The 19,911-nt window shown below is 39.9% G+C and overlaps 1 protein-coding gene across 1 annotated transcript in view; it reads left to right on the top strand.

The window, feature by feature from the left end:
* adgrb2 (adhesion G protein-coupled receptor B2) overlaps positions 1-19,911 on the top strand; it is a 327,164-nt gene that overhangs the window by 282,654 nt on the left and 24,599 nt on the right. The window contains exons 23-27 of the mRNA XM_063010315.1: positions 2,431-2,529; positions 8,206-8,377; positions 14,184-14,276; positions 19,552-19,591; positions 19,719-19,733. Coding sequence (XP_062866385.1) covers positions 2,431-2,529; positions 8,206-8,377; positions 14,184-14,276; positions 19,552-19,591; positions 19,719-19,733 — 419 coding nt within the window. The remainder of the gene's footprint in view (positions 1-2,430; positions 2,530-8,205; positions 8,378-14,183; positions 14,277-19,551; positions 19,592-19,718; positions 19,734-19,911) is intronic.

Here is a 19,911-nt window from a genome sequence, read left to right as displayed (position 1 = left end):
ATGTGTTATTAATGAGCCTTAGCCTGGTGAAACTGTTAGGGGAGACTGCAGGCGCAAACTGTGTTTATGCCAAACTCAGGGTTGGCAGAATAGTGAAGGTATTGATGCGTGAGTACTGAAAAACTGTAGTAATAAATTTTATAAGCATACAGAATAACGAGAAACGTATTTATTTGATTTACATTTACAGCATTTAGCACATGCCTTTATGCAAAACGACTTACATTATGGTTACAGTATACGGACTGAGCTGTTGAGCATTAAGGGCCTTGTTTAAGGGCCCAACAGCAGAAACCTGGCAGTGGTGGGGCTTGCACCAGTGACCTTCTGATTACTAGTCCAGCACCTTAACCACTAGGCTACACAATTTGAGCAATTGGGTGGCAACTTGACAGCAGTGGGGCTTGAACCAGCATCCTTCTGATTACCAGTACCTTAACCAGTGAGCCACCACCTGTTTAAAATACATGCAGATAATATTTTAGACGTGTTTAATACACTGATCTGCCGTAACATTAAATCCACCCACCTAAAATCCTGTCAAAACAGCTCCGACCCAATGAGCCGTGAAGATTCCTGTGGTATCTATTACCGAGACATTACCAGCCGATCCATCAGCTTCTGTACGCTGTGAACTGGATCATCCTACACATAAAACGATGCACAAGTGTCCAGCAAAACAGTATTTGTCAGTACTGACCAGCTGACCATCTTCCATCTTCTATACACAAAGGTGTTTGAAGCACCTTGATCTGAAATATTTGCCTCATAACGAGAATTTAAATCTGCAGTTGGAGCCACAGTAGCCGTTCCGTTGGTCTGTATGTTCTCTGGCATTGATGAGTCTTGGTTGCCCAACAAGCTGTCAGCGGTTTGTGTCTTGGCCGTGCACATCCAGGTTTAAATCTCACCTGTGCTATTAGCCAGCCGAGCTCCTATTGGACATAACAATTGGTTGTGTCTGAGGGAAATGGCCGAGACCCTGTAGTGGACTGCTTTTCTGTCTGGGGTATTCCTGCCTTGTATTCAGTGCTTGCTGGTAAAACCAGACCCACAGAGACCCTGACCTGGATAAAGCGACTGGGGGAAAAATGCTGTCTCAGTAAATCTCTCCATGCTTGTCTTCTTTAATAGTGTGTAATTCACCAGCTATTTTATATCATGATGCACCCATCACCATACTTCAGTGTGGTTACGGTGTTCTAGTGATTAAACAGGTAACCATTCTGTCTTTAAACATGACGAGTAACATTTTTACAGGGTTTTATTAGTGGTCTGTCTTGGTCTGATGTGGTCTGATGTTTACCATGTTCACCATGAGAATTTTAGGAAGCTCCTTTACCTATCCTGCCTTTTTTTAATTTACACCAACCAGGCATAACATTATGACCACTGACAGTTGAAGTGAGTAACACTAATTATCTCTTCATCATGGCACCTGTTAGTGGGGGGGATATATTAGGCAGCAGGTGAACATTATATCCTCAAAGTTGATGTTAGAAGCAGGAAAAATGGGCAATCGTGAGGATTTGAGCGAGTTTGACAAGGACCAAATTGTGATGGCAAGACGACTGGGTCAGAGCATCTCCAAAACTGCAGCTCTTGTGGGGTGTTCCCGGTCTGCAGTGGTCAGTATCTACCAAAAGTGATCCAAGGAAGGAACAGTGGTAAACCGGTGACAGGGTCATGGGCAGCCATGGCTCATTGATGCACGTGGGGAGCGTAGGCTGGCCCGTGTGGTCCGATCCAACAGACGAGCTGCTGTAGCTCAAATTGTTAATGCTGGTTCTGACAGAAAGGTGTCAGAATACACAGTGCATCACAGGTTGTTGCGTATGGGGCAGCAAAAGGGGGACCAACACAATATTAGGAATGTGGTTATAATATTATGCCTGATCGGTGTATATCTACAACTTGATTTATTTGTCTGTAACTTTGGGTAAACATTTTTTAATACACTATGTCTAATACTTATTAATGGACAGTCCTGGATTGTCCACATGAGCCAGTAGAGCAAAATTGAATCCCTATGGTCCTCAAAGTATTTAGTTCCATTTTAGTGACCATTAATAGTAACAATAATAACATTTAATAATGCCTGTGGTGTTGCTGTAACTCATTGTTTCTACACTTAACTCATTGCCTTCATCTCTTCTTCTCTTTTTCTAATTCTCTGATGTCTCAACATGATCTTTGTTTCCCCATCTGCACCTTTTATTATCCCCTAAATGAGACACATTTACCATCTTATCTATCCTAACATGTCTGTGTATGTGTGCTGTTATTTCAATGTTTATGTGTGTGTGTGTGTGTGTGTGTGTGGAATAAACCCACTACTTGATATTCACCCGCTATGTTTTTCACTCCTGCATGACCGTGTTCCATCTCCTTCGCCTCTCCGTGTGCGTTTGTGTTCGCTGGGTCCCGAAGTCCATCGCTGGAGGGGCGTGGCAGGCTGCTTCTGAAATGCTCCAAGTGTGGCGTGATCTCCAGCACCGCTCTGTCCAGCTCCACCACCAGCAGCGCCATGTTAGTCCCATTCCATTTTCTCTCGATGCATTTCTGACTCTTTCTCTTTCCAGCGATGTCTCTGCCATGGAAGCTTGTTTTCTCACTCTGCATCAACCTTTTCTAAGCTTTTTCTTTTTTTTCTCTAAATTGATTTATGTGCACCCTTTAATGGTTTGCTCAATACTCAATACTTGAATACTTGGGTAAAAATAAGCTTTATTTAAATAATCTTGTTTGGGCCGTATCTACTCCTTGATTGACGTGCTCAACTCATAAATATTGGTACAGTAGACCCTTGAGTTACAAACGGTTTACCATACGAACATCTTTTTCAACTTAACGTACGAACAAATTTCGGATTACGAACCGAAATTCACAAAACACGTGACGTCACGAATAAGTTGACTCCGAGCATCTCTATCTATCTATCTATATATATATATATATATATATATATATATGTATATATAGCGAACATTCGGACAGTGGACGGTGTTTTTTCGGTGTTTTTTAAAATTCAATATTAAAATGGCCCCAAAGAAGGTGCAGAGGAAGCATAGCGGTGAGAAAATGAACAAATCTGTTACTACTTGTTGTTGTATAATTTCTCCTGCCAGTAGCTGTCACTGTGTATCAGACAGAGGGGACAGTGAGTGAGAGAGAAGAAGGAACTCGGCTCAGTAAAGTATTCTTTCTTTCGTGAAATTACACCTACAAAATACAACACTATTAAAATAAAGAAGGAAATAATACAGAAATATGAGAGTTATTGTTGTTTCTGGTAGATACATTTTATAAAAAAAGACGGAAATGTATTATGATGTATGGTACAGCACACGTACTGTACTGAAATGTGATGTGTGTTATGTACTGTACAGTACTACTGTGTATTGTTGTTTATTATTGTTTATTACAGTAATGTCTATGCTATAATTTAAGATTGAAGGGAACATTTACTTTTTTTTTATAACAAAAAAGAACATTTAAGACGTTAGAAATGTTAGGTAAGGGGGGGTTTGGGAGGTCTGGCACGGATTAATTCAATTTACATTATTTCTTATGGGAAAAATAGGTTTAATTAACGAACACTTTGACTTAAGAACAGTCCTTCGGAACCAATTAAATTCATAAGTCAAGGGTCGACTGTACATGACACAGTTTTAAGTAAACAGTTGTTCTAACCTTTATGTCAACCATGAAAGTTGCTTCATTTTTGTAATCATCTCAACTGTTTGATAGAGGCTCATTTTAAAAATACTGCATGCACTAGTAAAAAATATTTTTTGTTGTTGGTATAGTCCCAAAAAACATTAAAAACATTATTTTCTTGATGAGTACATTATAGGGTTAAAAGTATGTGTAAAGATCGCCTCTAATCATTGTTTTTCCCCTCATATTTAATTTGGCCAACTTTTACATGTGCTACTAATGAAAATACATTTATTATAATACAAAATCTGCTGCCCAGGTGGCACAGTGCAATTTTCCGCTAGCACACCAGCACCAAGATTCTGATCTCATCGATTCGAAACTCTGCATTGCCACTGGTCGGCTGGGCGCCATCTAGCCGGCATAATTGGCAGTGCATCAGACACTAATTGGTCAACATTTCTGCTAGGGCGGGATGACCAGACTATGTGTGTGGGGTCTTCAAGTGCTGTGCAAGGACCCTGATCAGCGAACAGAGGCGCCTGTGCGAAAAGAAGTGGTCCGCTAAGACTGCGCACGTGTCAGAAGAGGCGTGAGCAGCATATATCCTCCTCTAATGCAATCAGGGATTCCCATCGGCGGAAGACAGATTGACTATGCTAAATCAGGAGAAAAATGGGAGAAAATGCATAAATAAAATGCTGGATAGGATCAACAAAATCTTAGTTTAGAATCTCTTCAGAACATTCAGGCTTCTGCAGTTGAAGTATACTGTATGTGTACATGGACATTTGATCATGAGCTTGTTGGACGTCCCACTGTAAAACAATGGCTTTTATTTTCAGTTTGGCCCCTTTGCTAGAATACCAACTGCCACTTTAAGATGAAGGCTTTTCCAACATTTTACAAAGCACTTTTCTAACAATCTGGCCATGCAAGGTGGAATCATTCTAAAAAGAAAGATGGTGAGTATTCCCAAAGCATAAGCAGAAAGACTTCTAGATGGCTACCAAATGTGTCTACAAGCTGTGATATCTACAAAAATAGGCGTTACTAAGGAATGAAGACTAGTGTGTCCAAACTTACTTACTGATTCCAGTAAGACAGTAGGAGTAGTAATCGGTTGTGTCTGAGAGACTGAGACACTTATAATCTGGATTTAGCGCCATCTGATTTCCACCTTTTTGGATGCTCAAAGAAGCTTTAAAGGGAAGAAGATTTTTATGTGATGATGATGTGAAAGCAGCGGTGCATCAGTGGCTACTCGCTCAACCAAAAACATTGTTTGCTGACGGCATTAAACAGTTGGTACGACACTGGGAAAATGCATCGGAAGGTGACGATGTAGAAAAGTGATGTCGTTTGTTTTTGAAATTCTTAATAAATAGAGTTAAAGAAAAAAGTGGAAACTTTTTGAAGAACCCTCGTAGTTCCAAAAGGTTGGGAGAGTATATGAAATGCAATTAAATAAATTGCTTTATTGATTTTAAACTTATAGGTTGTCATACATGTTATCATGAACACATACAAACATAAAACATAGAACATCCCCCCACCCCCCACCCCCGGGTGTGTTGGCAAAGGGAAAAAGAAAAAGAACCTAAAACAAAAGTAATTAAGATACAGACAGTACGTAGCAGAGTGTATACATAAGAACACTAGCTTCATAAAAATACAAGAGACACAAAATACAATAAAAAATGTGAAATAAATAACAGCTCTAGCGAGAGCCTAGTTTGTTTGTTTGTTTATTGGGATTTGGTTACATTCATGACAGGAACAGTAGTTACTCATTACACAAGGTTCATCAGTTCACAAGGTTATATCGAACACAGTCCTGGACAATTTTTCTGTCTCCAATTCACCTCACTTGCATGTCTTTGGACTGTGGGAGGAAACCAGAGCTCCCGGAGGAAACCCACACAGACACGGGGAGAACATGCAAACTCCACACAGAAAGGACCCGGACCGCTTCACCTGGCGATCGAACCCAGGACCTTCTTGCTGTGAGGCGACAGTGCTACCCACTTAGCCACCGTGCGAGAGCCTAGTCAAGACTCCACTGATTGGAGCGCCTTCTTCCAAACATCAGTAGTTCTTGACTTAGCTCCATGTATACGAGCAACTGAAAGTTCCAAAGAAATAATGTCCAGTGCAGACAAAATCCATTGCCGTCTTGAGATGACATGAGGAGGCTTCCATCGGCTGGCTAACAGTTTTTTTGCGGCTGTCGAAGTACAGAGCATCAGACGTTTCTGCTGGACTGAGAGATTGAGAGAGGAAAAATCATTTAAAAGAAAAATAGATACTGAGCATGGAACATCATGGTCTAGCAAGGCTGAGAGATCGGTGGCAACTTGGCGCCAGAAACGGAGGACCTTGGAACAAAACCAAAAGTAATGTAAAAAAGTACCAGGCTCCCTTGAGGAACACAGATCACAAATCGGTGACTGAGTAAGATGCATATGAAATCTTCTTAATGGTGTTAAATAAAATTTATGCAAGAATTTCCAGTGCATTATTTGGTGATTTGGGTTTTTTTTTAAGATAAGTAGATGCTTTCCCAAGCACGATCTACAAAAAACTCCTGATCCTCCACTGTAATATCTTTAGACCAGACCAAGCTCACTACCAGTGGGGAGCAAGAAGCCTTAAGTAAGAAGGTGTAGGTGATAGAAACTAAACACGACTTCTTATTAGGATTCACCACTTTAAGCATTGGATGTAACTGTAGCTTAGATCTGGGTGCTCCATAAAACCGGAATAAAAAAAAAAAACTTGAACTAATCCTTGCAGATGGTTGTTAATACATTTTTTCCCCAACAAATAGTTTAATTACTTGTTAATACAGTTTTAGTGAATTGGCATAGACTCACACTTTTGTAGCTGCTCCTGTTACACCTCGGCATGATTGCATAATTTGTCTGGGAATATGCTGCAGGCGTCGATTTTAAAACAAATGTGTTTTTACTAGAAACATTAGCAGTTGTGTTTGTTCATCACTGTACCGGTTGTGTTATTATTATACCGTGGACAGTGTGCCTGTCTGTCTGTTTCTGTCTGTCCCTGGCAGTCCTTCTTTACTGGCATCACTGGTAATGAACTAAAAGTGGGTTGTCTGTCCCCTGTCAGTAAAGCCCATTTACACTTCGGCTTTGGACTCAGTGCAGCGAGAACACATTAAATTGGTGTCAGACGCCATTGCTAAACAGCGTGAATCCAGAGCCAGCCCCGACTACGGCTGAGGCATAACTGACAGCTGGCATTTACCTGCACGTGTACTGCATCGCGCTGGGACAGAAAGTGCCTGTGAATATTTAATATACCACACACCAGTAGTCAGGCAATGGAACCAAATACTTCAGCAGGCTCCAGAAATCCCCCTGCAGCTGTTTTTGTTTTAGATTTACTTGGCATGACCAAACATGTATTGTTATTATTAGTGGTAGTAGTATTGTTTTTATTATTATTATTATTATTTTTGTAGTAGTAGTAGGAGTATTGTTCATTATTATCATTATTGTTATTATTTAGTATTATTAATTATTATTATTAGTATTATTATTATTAGTAGTAGTAGTAGTAGTAGTAATAGTAGTAGTATTAGTAATAGTAGTAGTAGTAGTATTAGTAGTAGTAGTAGTTGTTGTTTTGTTATTATTATTATTATTATTATTAATAGTAGTAGTAGTAGTAGTAGTATTAAGTAGTAGTAAGGTACTGGGCCAGTGATCAGAGGGTCTTAACTTGATCTTGATCAAGGCCCTTAACCCTCAATTGCTCAGACTGTATACTGTAAACTGTAACTGTAATGTAAGTCACTTTGGATGAAGGCGTCGGCTAAATGCTAAAAATATATTATTATTATTTTTATTATTATTATTATTTTTATTATTATTATTATTATTTGTTTATTTTTTTATATTAGTTGTAGTTGTAGTAGTAGTATGTGAAGCAATACTTGCTAATAGGAATTTGAACTGTATTTTTTTTATTTATTTTTTTATTTAAGATGTATTAATTTTTCATCACTTTTAGACACTCTGTTAGGTCACAGCAGTCTAAAATTGTAGCCACCCAACATCAAGACTGGAATCTAATGTTATAGTAATGAAGGTATAGCCTGGCTGGGTTCTCAACAAACACTATTGGTCGTGTCAAAATATCAAATGTGACTGACTTCTACTGCCTGTTCAAGACACCAGCAAGACGTGGGAAAGTAAACAGATAGAGGAATCTGATCCTCCATTCATGCTAAGAAAAAAAAATCACATGTAAATATTCTCGGTCACTTTTTTCTCTCAGAAAATCCTCAGATCCTTAACACGGCATCTGGATTTATTCTTACTCTTGACTTTCTGCAGCAAGAGTCCCAGAATCACATGTCCCATATGTAATAATAAAGAAATATATGTGCTTTCCTGCTACATCCCTAGGTTCTTCATCACTGCATAATAAAACAATATATATTGAACGGAGTGTAATGTACACAATGAGGACCAGCGGCTGACGGATCCATGCTGTGTACTGTGTGTGTTTATACAGAGCATCGTTATGGAGCTCATGTGTTGTTCTGCCTCTGCTGGCGCTCACCTGGATGTCAGCGGTCCTCGCCATCACTGATCGACGCTCCACGCTGTTCCAGATCCTCTTCGCTGTGTTCGACTCTGTGCAGGGCTTCGTCATCATCACCGTTCACTGTGCCATGAGAAGAGAGGTTAGTAACATTACAGCACTGGAGTTTTATCAGTTATTAATCAGAGAAGTGCAATAACACTTCAGAGAATATGTCAGTGCGTCATGATTTTATCTTTAATTCCATGGATGACGTTCATTGTTCTTATGAATGGAAGTTATAATGGAGTTAATTTGATTTATCATATATAAGTGCTGTGAGTAATAGTAGCATGCAAGTAATAAAACACATGACTGGTGTAAATGTGGATGGAAGGAAGTAAAGCTAATGGAGTTAAAAACCATGACTGCTGTTTTTTGGTTTATTTTTATTTTCTTAAATTACTTCATCCTGGTCAGGGTTACAATGGGTTTGGGAGGTGTACCCTGAACAGGACACCAATCCACTGAAGGGGTTCAGCCACCCCATTCATATATCAGTCAATCATGTCTATGTAGACACCCAGCCAGCTAATAACACTGAGATTCGAACCTGGTCAAGCATAATGGACCACTGCACCACCCAAGCAAGACAGAAAAAGGATGGATGGTTGGATGGATGGATGGATGGATGGAGGGATAGACAGATAGATGGATGGATGGAAGGATAGATGGATGGAGGGATGGAAGGATAGATGGATGGATGGATGGATGGATGGATGGATGAAAGGATGGAAGGATAGATGGATGGATGGATGGACGAAAGGATGGAAGGATAGACGGATGGATGGATGATATTTGTTGAAATATCTGAATGACTTACAGAATTCAGCTACTGATAATGTCTCTGGATGTTTTTACAATCTAATAATCAATACTTAAAGTGGCACACAGCTATGACTATCCGATTAAAGCAATTGAAATTTAAGGGCTTTGCTCAAGGGTTCAGCAGTGGCTTGATAGTGTCAATTAACCTTCTAATGGGATTAATAAATTAATTAATTAAGTGATCTATCTATCTATCTATCTATCTATCTATCTATCTATCTATCTATCTATCTATCTATCTATCTATCTATCTATCCATCCATCCATCCATCCATCCATCCATCCATCCATCCATCCATCCATCCATCCATCCATCCATCCATCCATCCATCCATCCAGTTTTTCATGTGGCAGTGGCACGGTGCCTCATACAGACAAGTCAACATTCATTAATGTCAATTCATTAAAAGCCATCAATTAAAGCCATTAACATTCATATCAGAATATGGAAAAGGCTGATCTGTTGAACTTTGACCAAGGCCTGGTTGTCGAACTGGCTGGTTTGGGAATATTAGACACTGCTGATCTTCAGATCGTCTTTAAAGTTCACACACCCAGTCAGCGACAGTTTTGCAGGCCTAAATGTCTTGTTGAAAGAGGTCAGAGGAGGGCGACTAGACTAATCTAAGCTGACGGAAGTGGTACAGTTACTTAAATAAGCACTTTTCACACTTTCGCTGAGCAGAAAAACATCACAGGAGGGAGGGCATGTCAAAGCTTAAGGCAAATGGGCCACAACCACAAAAGAATACATAGTTGATTGCGAGCAACCCCTCTTATCATCACAAATGCTGTATTGACTGAATGGGCACCAAAGCCAACACACACACTACAAACACATATGGAAAACTTTTAAGAAGAGTAGATGTGGCCTGTGGATTTGGAATGGGATGTCCAGAAAGCTCATGGTTCAATGTTAACCTATTGTTGGTCATGTAGTGTACCAAAAATCTAGTGGAAACGTACACAAAAATAATCTATGGGTAATAAATACTGTACACCCAGATGTACACTAAATACTGTGTAAATGGAAATTAGCTGTTTCCAGTAAACACATAGCAAATATGGTTGTTATAAAAGATCATAAAAATTTTAAAACTTAGACTATATTGTTGCTCTGACTAACCCCGGCAGGATTATGTGGATCGGGACTTTTTTTTATTGAATTTCTGTATTTTCCAGCTGCTGTTCTACTTACAATCCAACATGGATTTGATCAGATTCTCCTCCCTGTGCTTTAGTCAGGCTTTAGTGTTGTTTTACATAATGCCTGAATCCAAAAATACCAGTTTGGTCAGGAAAGGAAATAGAAGTGCTAAATCAATAAGCTTTATATGTTTAATCAATCCCAAAAACTGGGGATTAGAATGGAATAAATCCCTGATTTCTTTTGCTAAATATATGAAAATCCCTTACAAGGATTTGATGTAATCCCGTCTAGCTTCCTGCATAACAAAAGAAACAAGAGCCGCCTGGCAAGTCTTACCAGGATTGTACACAGCCCAACCAGTTTGATGTGTAAATTACAAGCAGTTAGGTAGAACAGTCAACAAAAGAGGGAGATTTTACATTTTGTTTGTGGGTACACATTAGACCTTCATGTCTGGAGCTCTTGAAGCCTGTGACTCTGGAAATGACTTAACCTGAATTCATCTGAATAATTCCTTTGCATTAAACTTTTGACAGTGACAATGGGGTGTGTTCGAAAACCTAGTGCGCTCCCTACATAGACAGCATTTTACGTCATCCTACGCGCGCTCCCGAGAAAGAGGCTGTTTGAAATCCTAGATGCCTTAATATCCTCCCTAGTAAGGTATCTTAAAATTTCAACCGTATTTTGAGTGGAGAACGAGGGAGCATCCGATGCTACCTTAGCTGTGAAGGCATTCAGTGAGGCAAAACAGAAAAATAAAAAACATGGCGGACGGTGCAGAGTTATTTTCAAACGTAAATAAATTATTATTGATTTTTAATTTGTATAAATGTGTACAACTGTATTTATTTGCACGTTTGGGCTTGTCAGTGAATTTAACCGTTTTTGATACACGGAGAGAGATGTTAGTTGACATGCTAGCACGTTGTGCCACCCCATCCCATTGGTTTGAATGCCATGAGGCTAACTGTGTTAGCTTAGTAAGCAAAAACTAATGGAATCGCTGCCTAAATAGTGCGTTTGTATAACCTGACTTATAAGTAGATGACTTATTAGAATCATCTCTACTTAGGCAGCTGCATATGTAGGCAGTAAGACAGCAAGGCAGCTCACTAGGATTTTGAAAACACCCTGTATGTTCAGTATGTGGACACTCCTCTGAGTTCAGATGCTTTGGCCACACCCAATGCTAACAGGTGTATCAAACCGTATTATATAAAATACATTTGGGGAAGGGGGGGGGGGTCGCTTTACGATCTTGTTGTATCTTGTTGTATCGCATCTTGTCCAGGTTCCAGGTTGTTTTACTGCATAACACCCAGTGATTCTGGGGAAACCAAACTCACCACAAAAGGTAAAACATGGAAATGTACTGAAATAAGGGGCAGTTGTAGCCTAGCGGTTTAGGTACTGGACTAATTAGCAGAAAGTTGCTGGTTCAAACCCCACAACTGCCAGGTTGCCACTGTTAGGCCCTTGAGCAAGGCCCTTAATCCTAAATTGTTTAGTATGTATACTGTAAGTTACTTTGGATAAAAGCGTCTGCTAAATGCCGAAAATGTAAATGTAATTATTTTTTGCCATAGTTGTATGCATTGTTTAGAATTTTTTGTAAGATGTTTTTTTGTAAGAGATCTTCAACAGAAGAGTGATTTAAGTGTTAAGAGGATTATTTTATAAGATTTTGTCTTCCTGTTTTGTGTGTATATCAGAAATAAACCCCGAACATCAGTATGACTGCAGCTCATACCTGCAGCAACAGTAAATATCATTTCTGCCTCACAACTCAGTCGAGTGTGAACGAAGCAGATTATCATAAATGACCGAGAAAGAATCATACACATACACAGCATAATAACAACAAATGTATACGAAAAATCTGAGACTGTAGTGGAACCCAGTGTCGCCTGTTCGCATCAGGGTTCAACCTGTTGTGTGTTCTGGGGCGCTTTTCTGCTCATTACACTTGTAAAGAATAGTTTTAATCCTTTAAGCCTTTATTTTTTCTCTGAATTATTTCATCAACAAGGTGTTTATATATCAAAATATATTGTATATCCTGTCCCTCAATCTACATTTACTCAGTACCATGTTCTGGGTAGCACTGTTGCCTCACAGCAAGAAGTTCCTGGGTTCGATCCCCAGGTGGAGCGGTCTGGTTCCTTTCTGTGTGGAGTTTGCATGTTCTCCCTGTGTCTGTGTGGGTTTCCTCCGAGAGCTCCGGTTTCCTCCCACAAAACTGTCCATGACTGTGTTTGACATTAAAAACTTGAACTGATTAATCTTGTAATAATCCATGTTCTGGCACTTGTGTTGCATCCTGGTCCTGGAAACAGTGTTGTTTGTTCCAATATGTACCTGTATATAGCACAAATGGCAATAAAACCTCTTGAACTCAAACCCGAACTCATTAAGAATCTCATCAGATCTCCTTCTCTTGATTCCCTTGATAACTAGATTAAAATTATTGATTCTTTTGGGTGGGTCGGATGCGTCTCAGTCTCACACACACGTACCCATTGCCATTATTAGTTCAGTGTTAGCAATAAACAGGGACGTGAAAGGCACTACATATGTTTTCTCTCACTTTTACTTTTCTGTTTTTCTGTTTTGGATATAACCCAACGTTCGATCCCGATGTCCTGGTGGACCTATAATGAGGACAGCTGGCTGAATAAATCTGCTGTTTAATAAACGATTGATGATTAAAATATTCCACTCAGGTTTAGTGAGCAGATTGAAGAAAGGAACAAATGGCTACACCGGGAGTGTTACATTCTTCATATCAATAAAAGAAGCACCCTAATGTTCTGCTTTTTCATATTTTAGCGTTTATTCTTTAGTTCTGGGTTTTAGATGTGGTGAAATTAAAGAAATATTGCTTAATTATAGTGTAATGTTTCTCCCTGGAGTTTATAAACAACCCAAAATGAGACACCTTCTTCCATTATACTAACAAATCTACGCAGTCTGGTTTGATTATGCTTTGTTAGAGGACTGTTAGTACTGGACAGTTTTTTCTAAAACATGCTTTATTAAGTGGATTTTATTGAGTGGATTTCCTCTGATGGGCTCAAAGTGTTCTACTAAAGTGTGGGTGCTATGGTATTTGTCTTCCCAGTGGCATAACCAGGAGCTCATGGACCCCAGTGCACATATATATATATACTGATATGCTGACAGCTGATCAGAATGAATTAAAGGTATTCACTCAGTTCATGCGGTGTGCCTTCTAGTAACATTAAGCAGGTTACACAGATTCCCAAAATCCCTTGCTGTGCACTCACTGTATATTTTGATTACATGTATTCTGATATTTCATTGTCTTACTTAACGAAAATATTGTAATATAACAGTAACCTGGCGAGTGCAGCCAATGGGGGGAAGGGGGGGGGGCAGTGTGGTGGTAGGTTGAGTTCATGTCATGGAGCCGTACAGTTCTCGTAGTGTACTCTACACAGGCGTTGGTTGGACCTGTTCAGGAAATGTATACGGCCCAGTACTATTAAATGTTCGCTGCTTAATTGTGGGAATTGATAACTGTTACTGCTTTCTCGAGGAGTGGGTGTCATGCAAAGGTTACACCAAGAGCACAATGTGCTATTCAGTGGGAGGTTGAAGCATCAAGATTTGGGTTTTTACTAGAAGTAATTAGCTATAAAGTATGCTAGCCCTCTACTGCTGAGATCTGGGGATCCAGGGTTTAAATCTTGGTGCTATCAGCCGGTCGGGCGCCTGCATGGACATGATCGGCTAATGTCCAAGAGAGAGGGTGGCTGAAACAGACTAGCCACTGGGAGGTGCACTTGTCAGTGTGCTCTCAGTGCTGGTCCCAAGCCCAGATAGAAGTAGGAGGGTTACATCAGACAGGTATGCAGACCAGATCTGCTATAATGATTAATTACAGTTTTATGATTTTCTCTTTCAGGTGCAGGACGCTGTGCGGTGCAGGATGGGTGGATGTAAAGACGACAGTGAGAACTCTCCAGACTCCTGCAAAAACGGACAGGTGCAGATTATGGTGAATAGCATCTCATTTCATGTCACCTTGTTCATGCACTTCAAAATGGCACTATAATAATTTTTTATTAGAAAATCACCAGGTGAACCAGATCTGTTGGTGAACTTCTTGGTGCACCAGTCGAAAACCAACTTGTTTTTACATACCAAACTTCTGAGTAGTGTTATCTCTAGTTACACAGTGGACGTCTTCACCAATGAATAAATGAGTAGCAGTAAAGTACACTAGCCCACTAAGATCCGGGGATCTGGAGTTCGAGTCTCAGCTGTGCTATTGGGCGGTCTGGTTTGATTATGCTTTGTAAGTGAACTGTTAGTACTGGACAGATTTTTCTTAAAAAATGCTTTATTGAGTGGATTTTATTGAGTGGATTTTATTGAGTGGATTCTATTGAGTGGATTTTATTGAGTGGATTTTATTGAGTGGATTCTATTTAGTGGATTTTATTGAGTGGATTTCCTCTGACTGACTCAGTGTTCTGCATCAGTGTGGGTGTTATGGTATTTGTCCTCCAGTGAATTTAGAGACTGACAGATGACCAATTAATAAAAATATATATATATAAAGATATAAAACTCGGATCGGATAGGTGCCTGCATGTACTGTACATGATTGGCTTATGTCGGAGCGTGGGTGGCTGAAACATCCTTGTCAATGCAAGGTACACTTGTAATTCTGACATTTTCTTGACAGTAATTGATACACCGATCAGCCATAACATTAAAACCACCTCCTTGTTTCTACACTCACTGTCCAGTTTATCAGCTCCACTTACCATATAGAAGCACTTTGTAGTTCTACAATTACTGACTGTAGTCCATCTATTTCTCTGCATGCTTTTTTAAGCCTGCTTTCACCCTGTTCTTTAATGGTCAGGACCACCACAGAGCAGGTATTATTTAGGTGGTGGATCATTCTCAGCCCTGCAGTGACTGGGCTGCTGGAGATTTAAAATACCGTGTCCACTCACTGTCCACTCTATTAGACACTCCTACCTAGTTGGTCCACCTTGTAGATGTAAAGTCAGAGACGATCGCTCATCTATTGCTGCTGTTTGAGTTGGTCATCTTCTAGACCTTCATCAGTGGTCACAGGACGCTGCCCACGGGGCGCTGTTGGCTGGATATTTTTGGTTGGTGGACTATTCTCAGTCCAGCAGTGACAGTGAGGTGTTTAAAAACTCCATCAGGGCTGCTGTGTCTGATCCACTCATACCAGCACAACACACACTAACACACCACCACCATGTAGTGCAGTGTCACTGCAGTGCTGAGAATGATCCACCACCCAAATAATACCTGCTCTGTGGTGGTCCTGTGGGGGTCCTGACCATTGAAGAACAGCGTGAAAGGGGGCTAACAAAGTATGCAGAGAAACAGATGGACTACAGTCAGTAATAGTACACTACAAAGTGCTTCTATGTGGTAAGTGGTGGTTCTGTGTGAGTGTGCCATGGAATTCAAAACATACATCACAGATGGTCAAAAAGTTTTCCTTCCTTCCTTTATTTCTTCTTTAGGAGGCATTTTGCATCATAATAGTAAAAAAATCGACATGAGCCAAACAGAAATGAAATCCACAAAGAAATGTCCCTGTTTGTGTTTTCTTCTATCCTATTTTTCCTCACGTTTGCTTTTCCTCTCTGCTTTTCATCTTCACTGCATTTTCAAAGGCACCTTCATGCCAGGCGGTACCCACAGGACAAGCTCCTCATGTATTCACCAGCATGCTGGCAAAGCTGTAAACCGGCATACCGGCACGTTCATGATGAGTCTTCTGTGACTATTATCGACCATAAGCACATGTTCATTCGCAGCCACAGGCACAACATAGTCACTCCCATGTCCTAGCTTATACACAGTCAGGCGCCGTGTGGCCAAAAATATGTGGACACCCCTCTTATTTAGTCATAAACATTGCATACAAGTGTAAAAGGCCTGGTAGTTGTTGGATAGTGGTGGCTTAGTGGTTTAGGTAATGGCCAAATAATCGGAAGGTTGCTGGTTAAAGACCCACCACCTCCAAGTTGCCACTGAGGGCCCCTGAGCAAAGCCCTTAAGCTTTAATTGCTTGCATAGTGTTCAGTCACAAAAGGATAAAAGAGCCTGCCAAATGGCATAAATATAAAACTTCCAATATTTCTAATATTTCTATATGCTTGTTTCCAAACCCTCTATAGCAAGAACCCCACGGAAGGAAAAGTGAAACTAAATAAATGAACCTCCTGAAGTGAACACAGCACCAGACACCAGAACTACTGCTGTATGTGTAATCAATGCCGGGGTGTCAACAGATTAGATGGCTAATTAGATAAGTAGCTTGTACTCAGCAGGATTTATTTCAAAACCCATTGAGTGTAAGGTGGTACAAGTGCTGATTAGTTACTGAGAATTCATGTGAAGTGCACTTAAACACGCAACATTCGCACGATTACAACGGCGCTATGCTAATAATGATGCTCATGTTACTGAGCTCAGGCTGCTCATGTTTACTGGCATAAATTTAAAAAAATAATAATAAAATAATAAAATGCATGCTAAAACAAGCAAGCCCACCAGTGTTGAGATTGCAAACTCTTGAGTTCAAATCTCAGCTGTGCTATCAGCCCACCAGGCACCTACATAGACACACGATTGGCTGTGTGTCTGTAGGGGAGGGACAATGACCGAAACATGGTTCCTAACTGCTGGTGTAAATGCGATTTCTGCTGAGCGGTCGAGGCTGATCTCGGATGGTCTGCGGCCCTCCATGCACGACACTCTGTGAGACCCCGCTCCTGGCATGGGAATGAACATGTGGTTATGATTATTAATGTTTATCTTTAATATCTACCAATTGAACATACAGTACTTGACACATTGACACATAATCAACACTTAAAAATGACTTTGATTCGCAAGATATTACACTTATGGTTGTGAATAATTGTATTTACACTGACATGACCCTACGCTGCCCCTGGCAGGTAAAGAGAAGCGATCAGCTGCGTGTGTTTATCGAAGGGAGCACGTGACAGCCTCGGCACTTCTTAGTTGGGGGTGGGAGAGGCATCAGCAATAAGAGAGAGATAAGTTTTAACTCACTGAACTGGGTGCAAAAAGCAGAGCTACATTATGTGGCCAAAGGATGTAGACATGTGACCATCTGATTGTTATTTAAAGCCTCCCCAACCTTCGCATCTATAACAGTCCCCACTTTTCTGGAAAGGTTTTTCACAGCATGTGTCTGTAGGAATCTGTGAAAGGGACTAACTAAATTATCAAAAAGAAATACAGGAGACAGATAAACAAAAGAAGCACAATATTAGTTTTAATGCTACAGTTTATGCAGGCAGAACTATAACCACACAGTTAAGTACAGGCAGAAGCTGTCTGATGTTTTAAAATGATCATTTTTAATATCTACCAATTAAACATACTTGAATATTTTGGGGTTTTTTGGTGTCTCATCACTACATTAACTGCAGCCTCACTTTCTTTCTTAACCGCTTATCCAATCAGGGTCACGGGGGGTGCTGGAACCTATCCCAGCTTTTTAATGGGTGCAAGGCACACAGTAACACTTGGACGGGGCGCCAGTCCATTGCAGGGCACACACACATACACATACACACACACACACCCATTCACCTATAGGGCAATTCAGTGTCTCCAATTAACCTGACTGCATGTTTTTGAAAACCGGAGCTCCCGGAGGAAACCCACGCAGACACGGGGAGAACATGCAAACTCCGCACAGAAAGGACCCGGACCGCCCACCTGGGGATCGAAATAAGGACCTTCTTGCTGTGAGGCGACAGTACTACTCATCGAGCCACTGTGCCGCCCTAGACACATACTTAACACTTTAAATGACTTTGACTCATGAGAAATTACACTGCTGGTGGTAAATGATTGTATTTACACCGACATGTCCCTACGCTATGCAGCTTCAAATGGACACACCACTTGACATAATATATTGTTGTGCCAAATACACAATAGTGGCCCATTAGTCTTTTTTTTACTGATGGTAAGTGTATTGGGGTGACAAATTTTGTGCAAAGTAAGTTGATAGTGGTTGAATAATTGTAGATATAACATAGATCTCTTCATATTTAGGAGCTTCATGCTTTTCCATCAGGGTTTTTTTGGTTTGTTTTGTTTTGTTTTATTATTTGGAGGTATTGCATATGTGTTGCAATAGCCTGTTTTCCTTTTTTAGAATTATAATAATGAAAATCATTATGTCAGATAGTGATTTCTGTCACTCATGCATGTACCAGTTTTTATTATGATCCATGCTTCATTATGAGGCCAAAAGTAAACTCACCAAGCACGTCATGGTACATGTTTACTGGTTATTACTGGAACATTGTGGGTGTACAGTTAGTCACTATAACTCATCTGTTTCTCTGTACACTTTCTGACCCTCATTTACCATATTTATCTAAAGGAACCCCCATTAGAGCCCCACCGACCAGATGCTATTTGGTGGAACATTCTCAGCATAGCAATGATACTGACATGGTAATAACATGGTAGTGTTTTGTACTTGTGTGTAGCAGGTGCAGCAAGGTTGTTGGGATTTTGAAACACATCAGCATCAAGATGAACACGTGTGCATAAAAACAATATTGGATAAATAATTTCCTGAATTGATTCTATGAATATTAAAAAAAGTCTAAACAGTATTTAAAAATCCCACTAACACTCTGCATCTACTGTACTAACACCAGAACAATAAACTACTTGTCATTACCATTTTAGTGTCATTGTAGTGCTGAGAACAGTCGAACAGTCCAGTACATCTAAACATCTGCTCATTTACATTAATGCATTTGGCAGATGCTTCAATCTAACGTGCTAAAAATGTAAATGATGCAGGATACAATTACAGCACCTGAAGGTTATGCACCTTCTTTGAGGGCCCTATAGTGGTAACTTGGTGGTGGTGGGTCTCGAACCCTTATCAAGAGTCTAGAATCTAAACCACTGCATATATTAATATAAGTGTATCATGATAATGCTTCTTGAACATGAGTGACTCTGTCCACAGACCAGCAAGCTGTAAACTGCCATGAGGTAGAAAAATATAATACGAGGGATCTTCAAAAAGTTCCTGCACTTTTATATTTTGGTTGGAAACGGTGAGGGTGAGAGGAGTAGTAATTGGTCGTGTCTGAGAGACTGAGAGACGCTTATTGTCTGGATTTGTATCTACTGTTAAAATTATTTTGTTGACTAGTAAAATTACCCAAAAATTTACATATATATTTTTCTTGTGCACCACACAGACTGACTTTGAAAAAGACGTAGACCTGGCATGTCAAACAGGTAAATATTAATCTTTTTCCTTTTTCTTTCTTTTATTTATTTTAATTATTATTTGTTGTTTTATGACTGGTTCTAGTGATGAAATAAACCTTGTTTGGTTTATGTTTTGTTTTTTCTTTATTTGCAGAGCGAGGACATCCATGTAAGTCTCGAATCAAACATCTGTCCTTATTATTGTTTTGTATTTTTTTAATACTAAAGCTTGGCAATTTAGTCAAATGTCATTTGTTTATGTTTGTAGGAAGCAAAGTTGTATACAACTCACATCAGTCTGTAAAACTCATCGCCCCTAATCTATCAGTTTAAAGGTACTATGGTGT

This window comes from Trichomycterus rosablanca, chromosome 2 (assembly GCF_030014385.1).
Source record: "Trichomycterus rosablanca isolate fTriRos1 chromosome 2, fTriRos1.hap1, whole genome shotgun sequence".
In the NCBI taxonomy this organism is placed as follows: Eukaryota; Metazoa; Chordata; class Actinopteri; order Siluriformes; family Trichomycteridae; genus Trichomycterus; species Trichomycterus rosablanca.
Note: the sequence above shows the minus strand (reverse complement) of the source record. Positions and strands in the feature narration are given on the sequence as shown.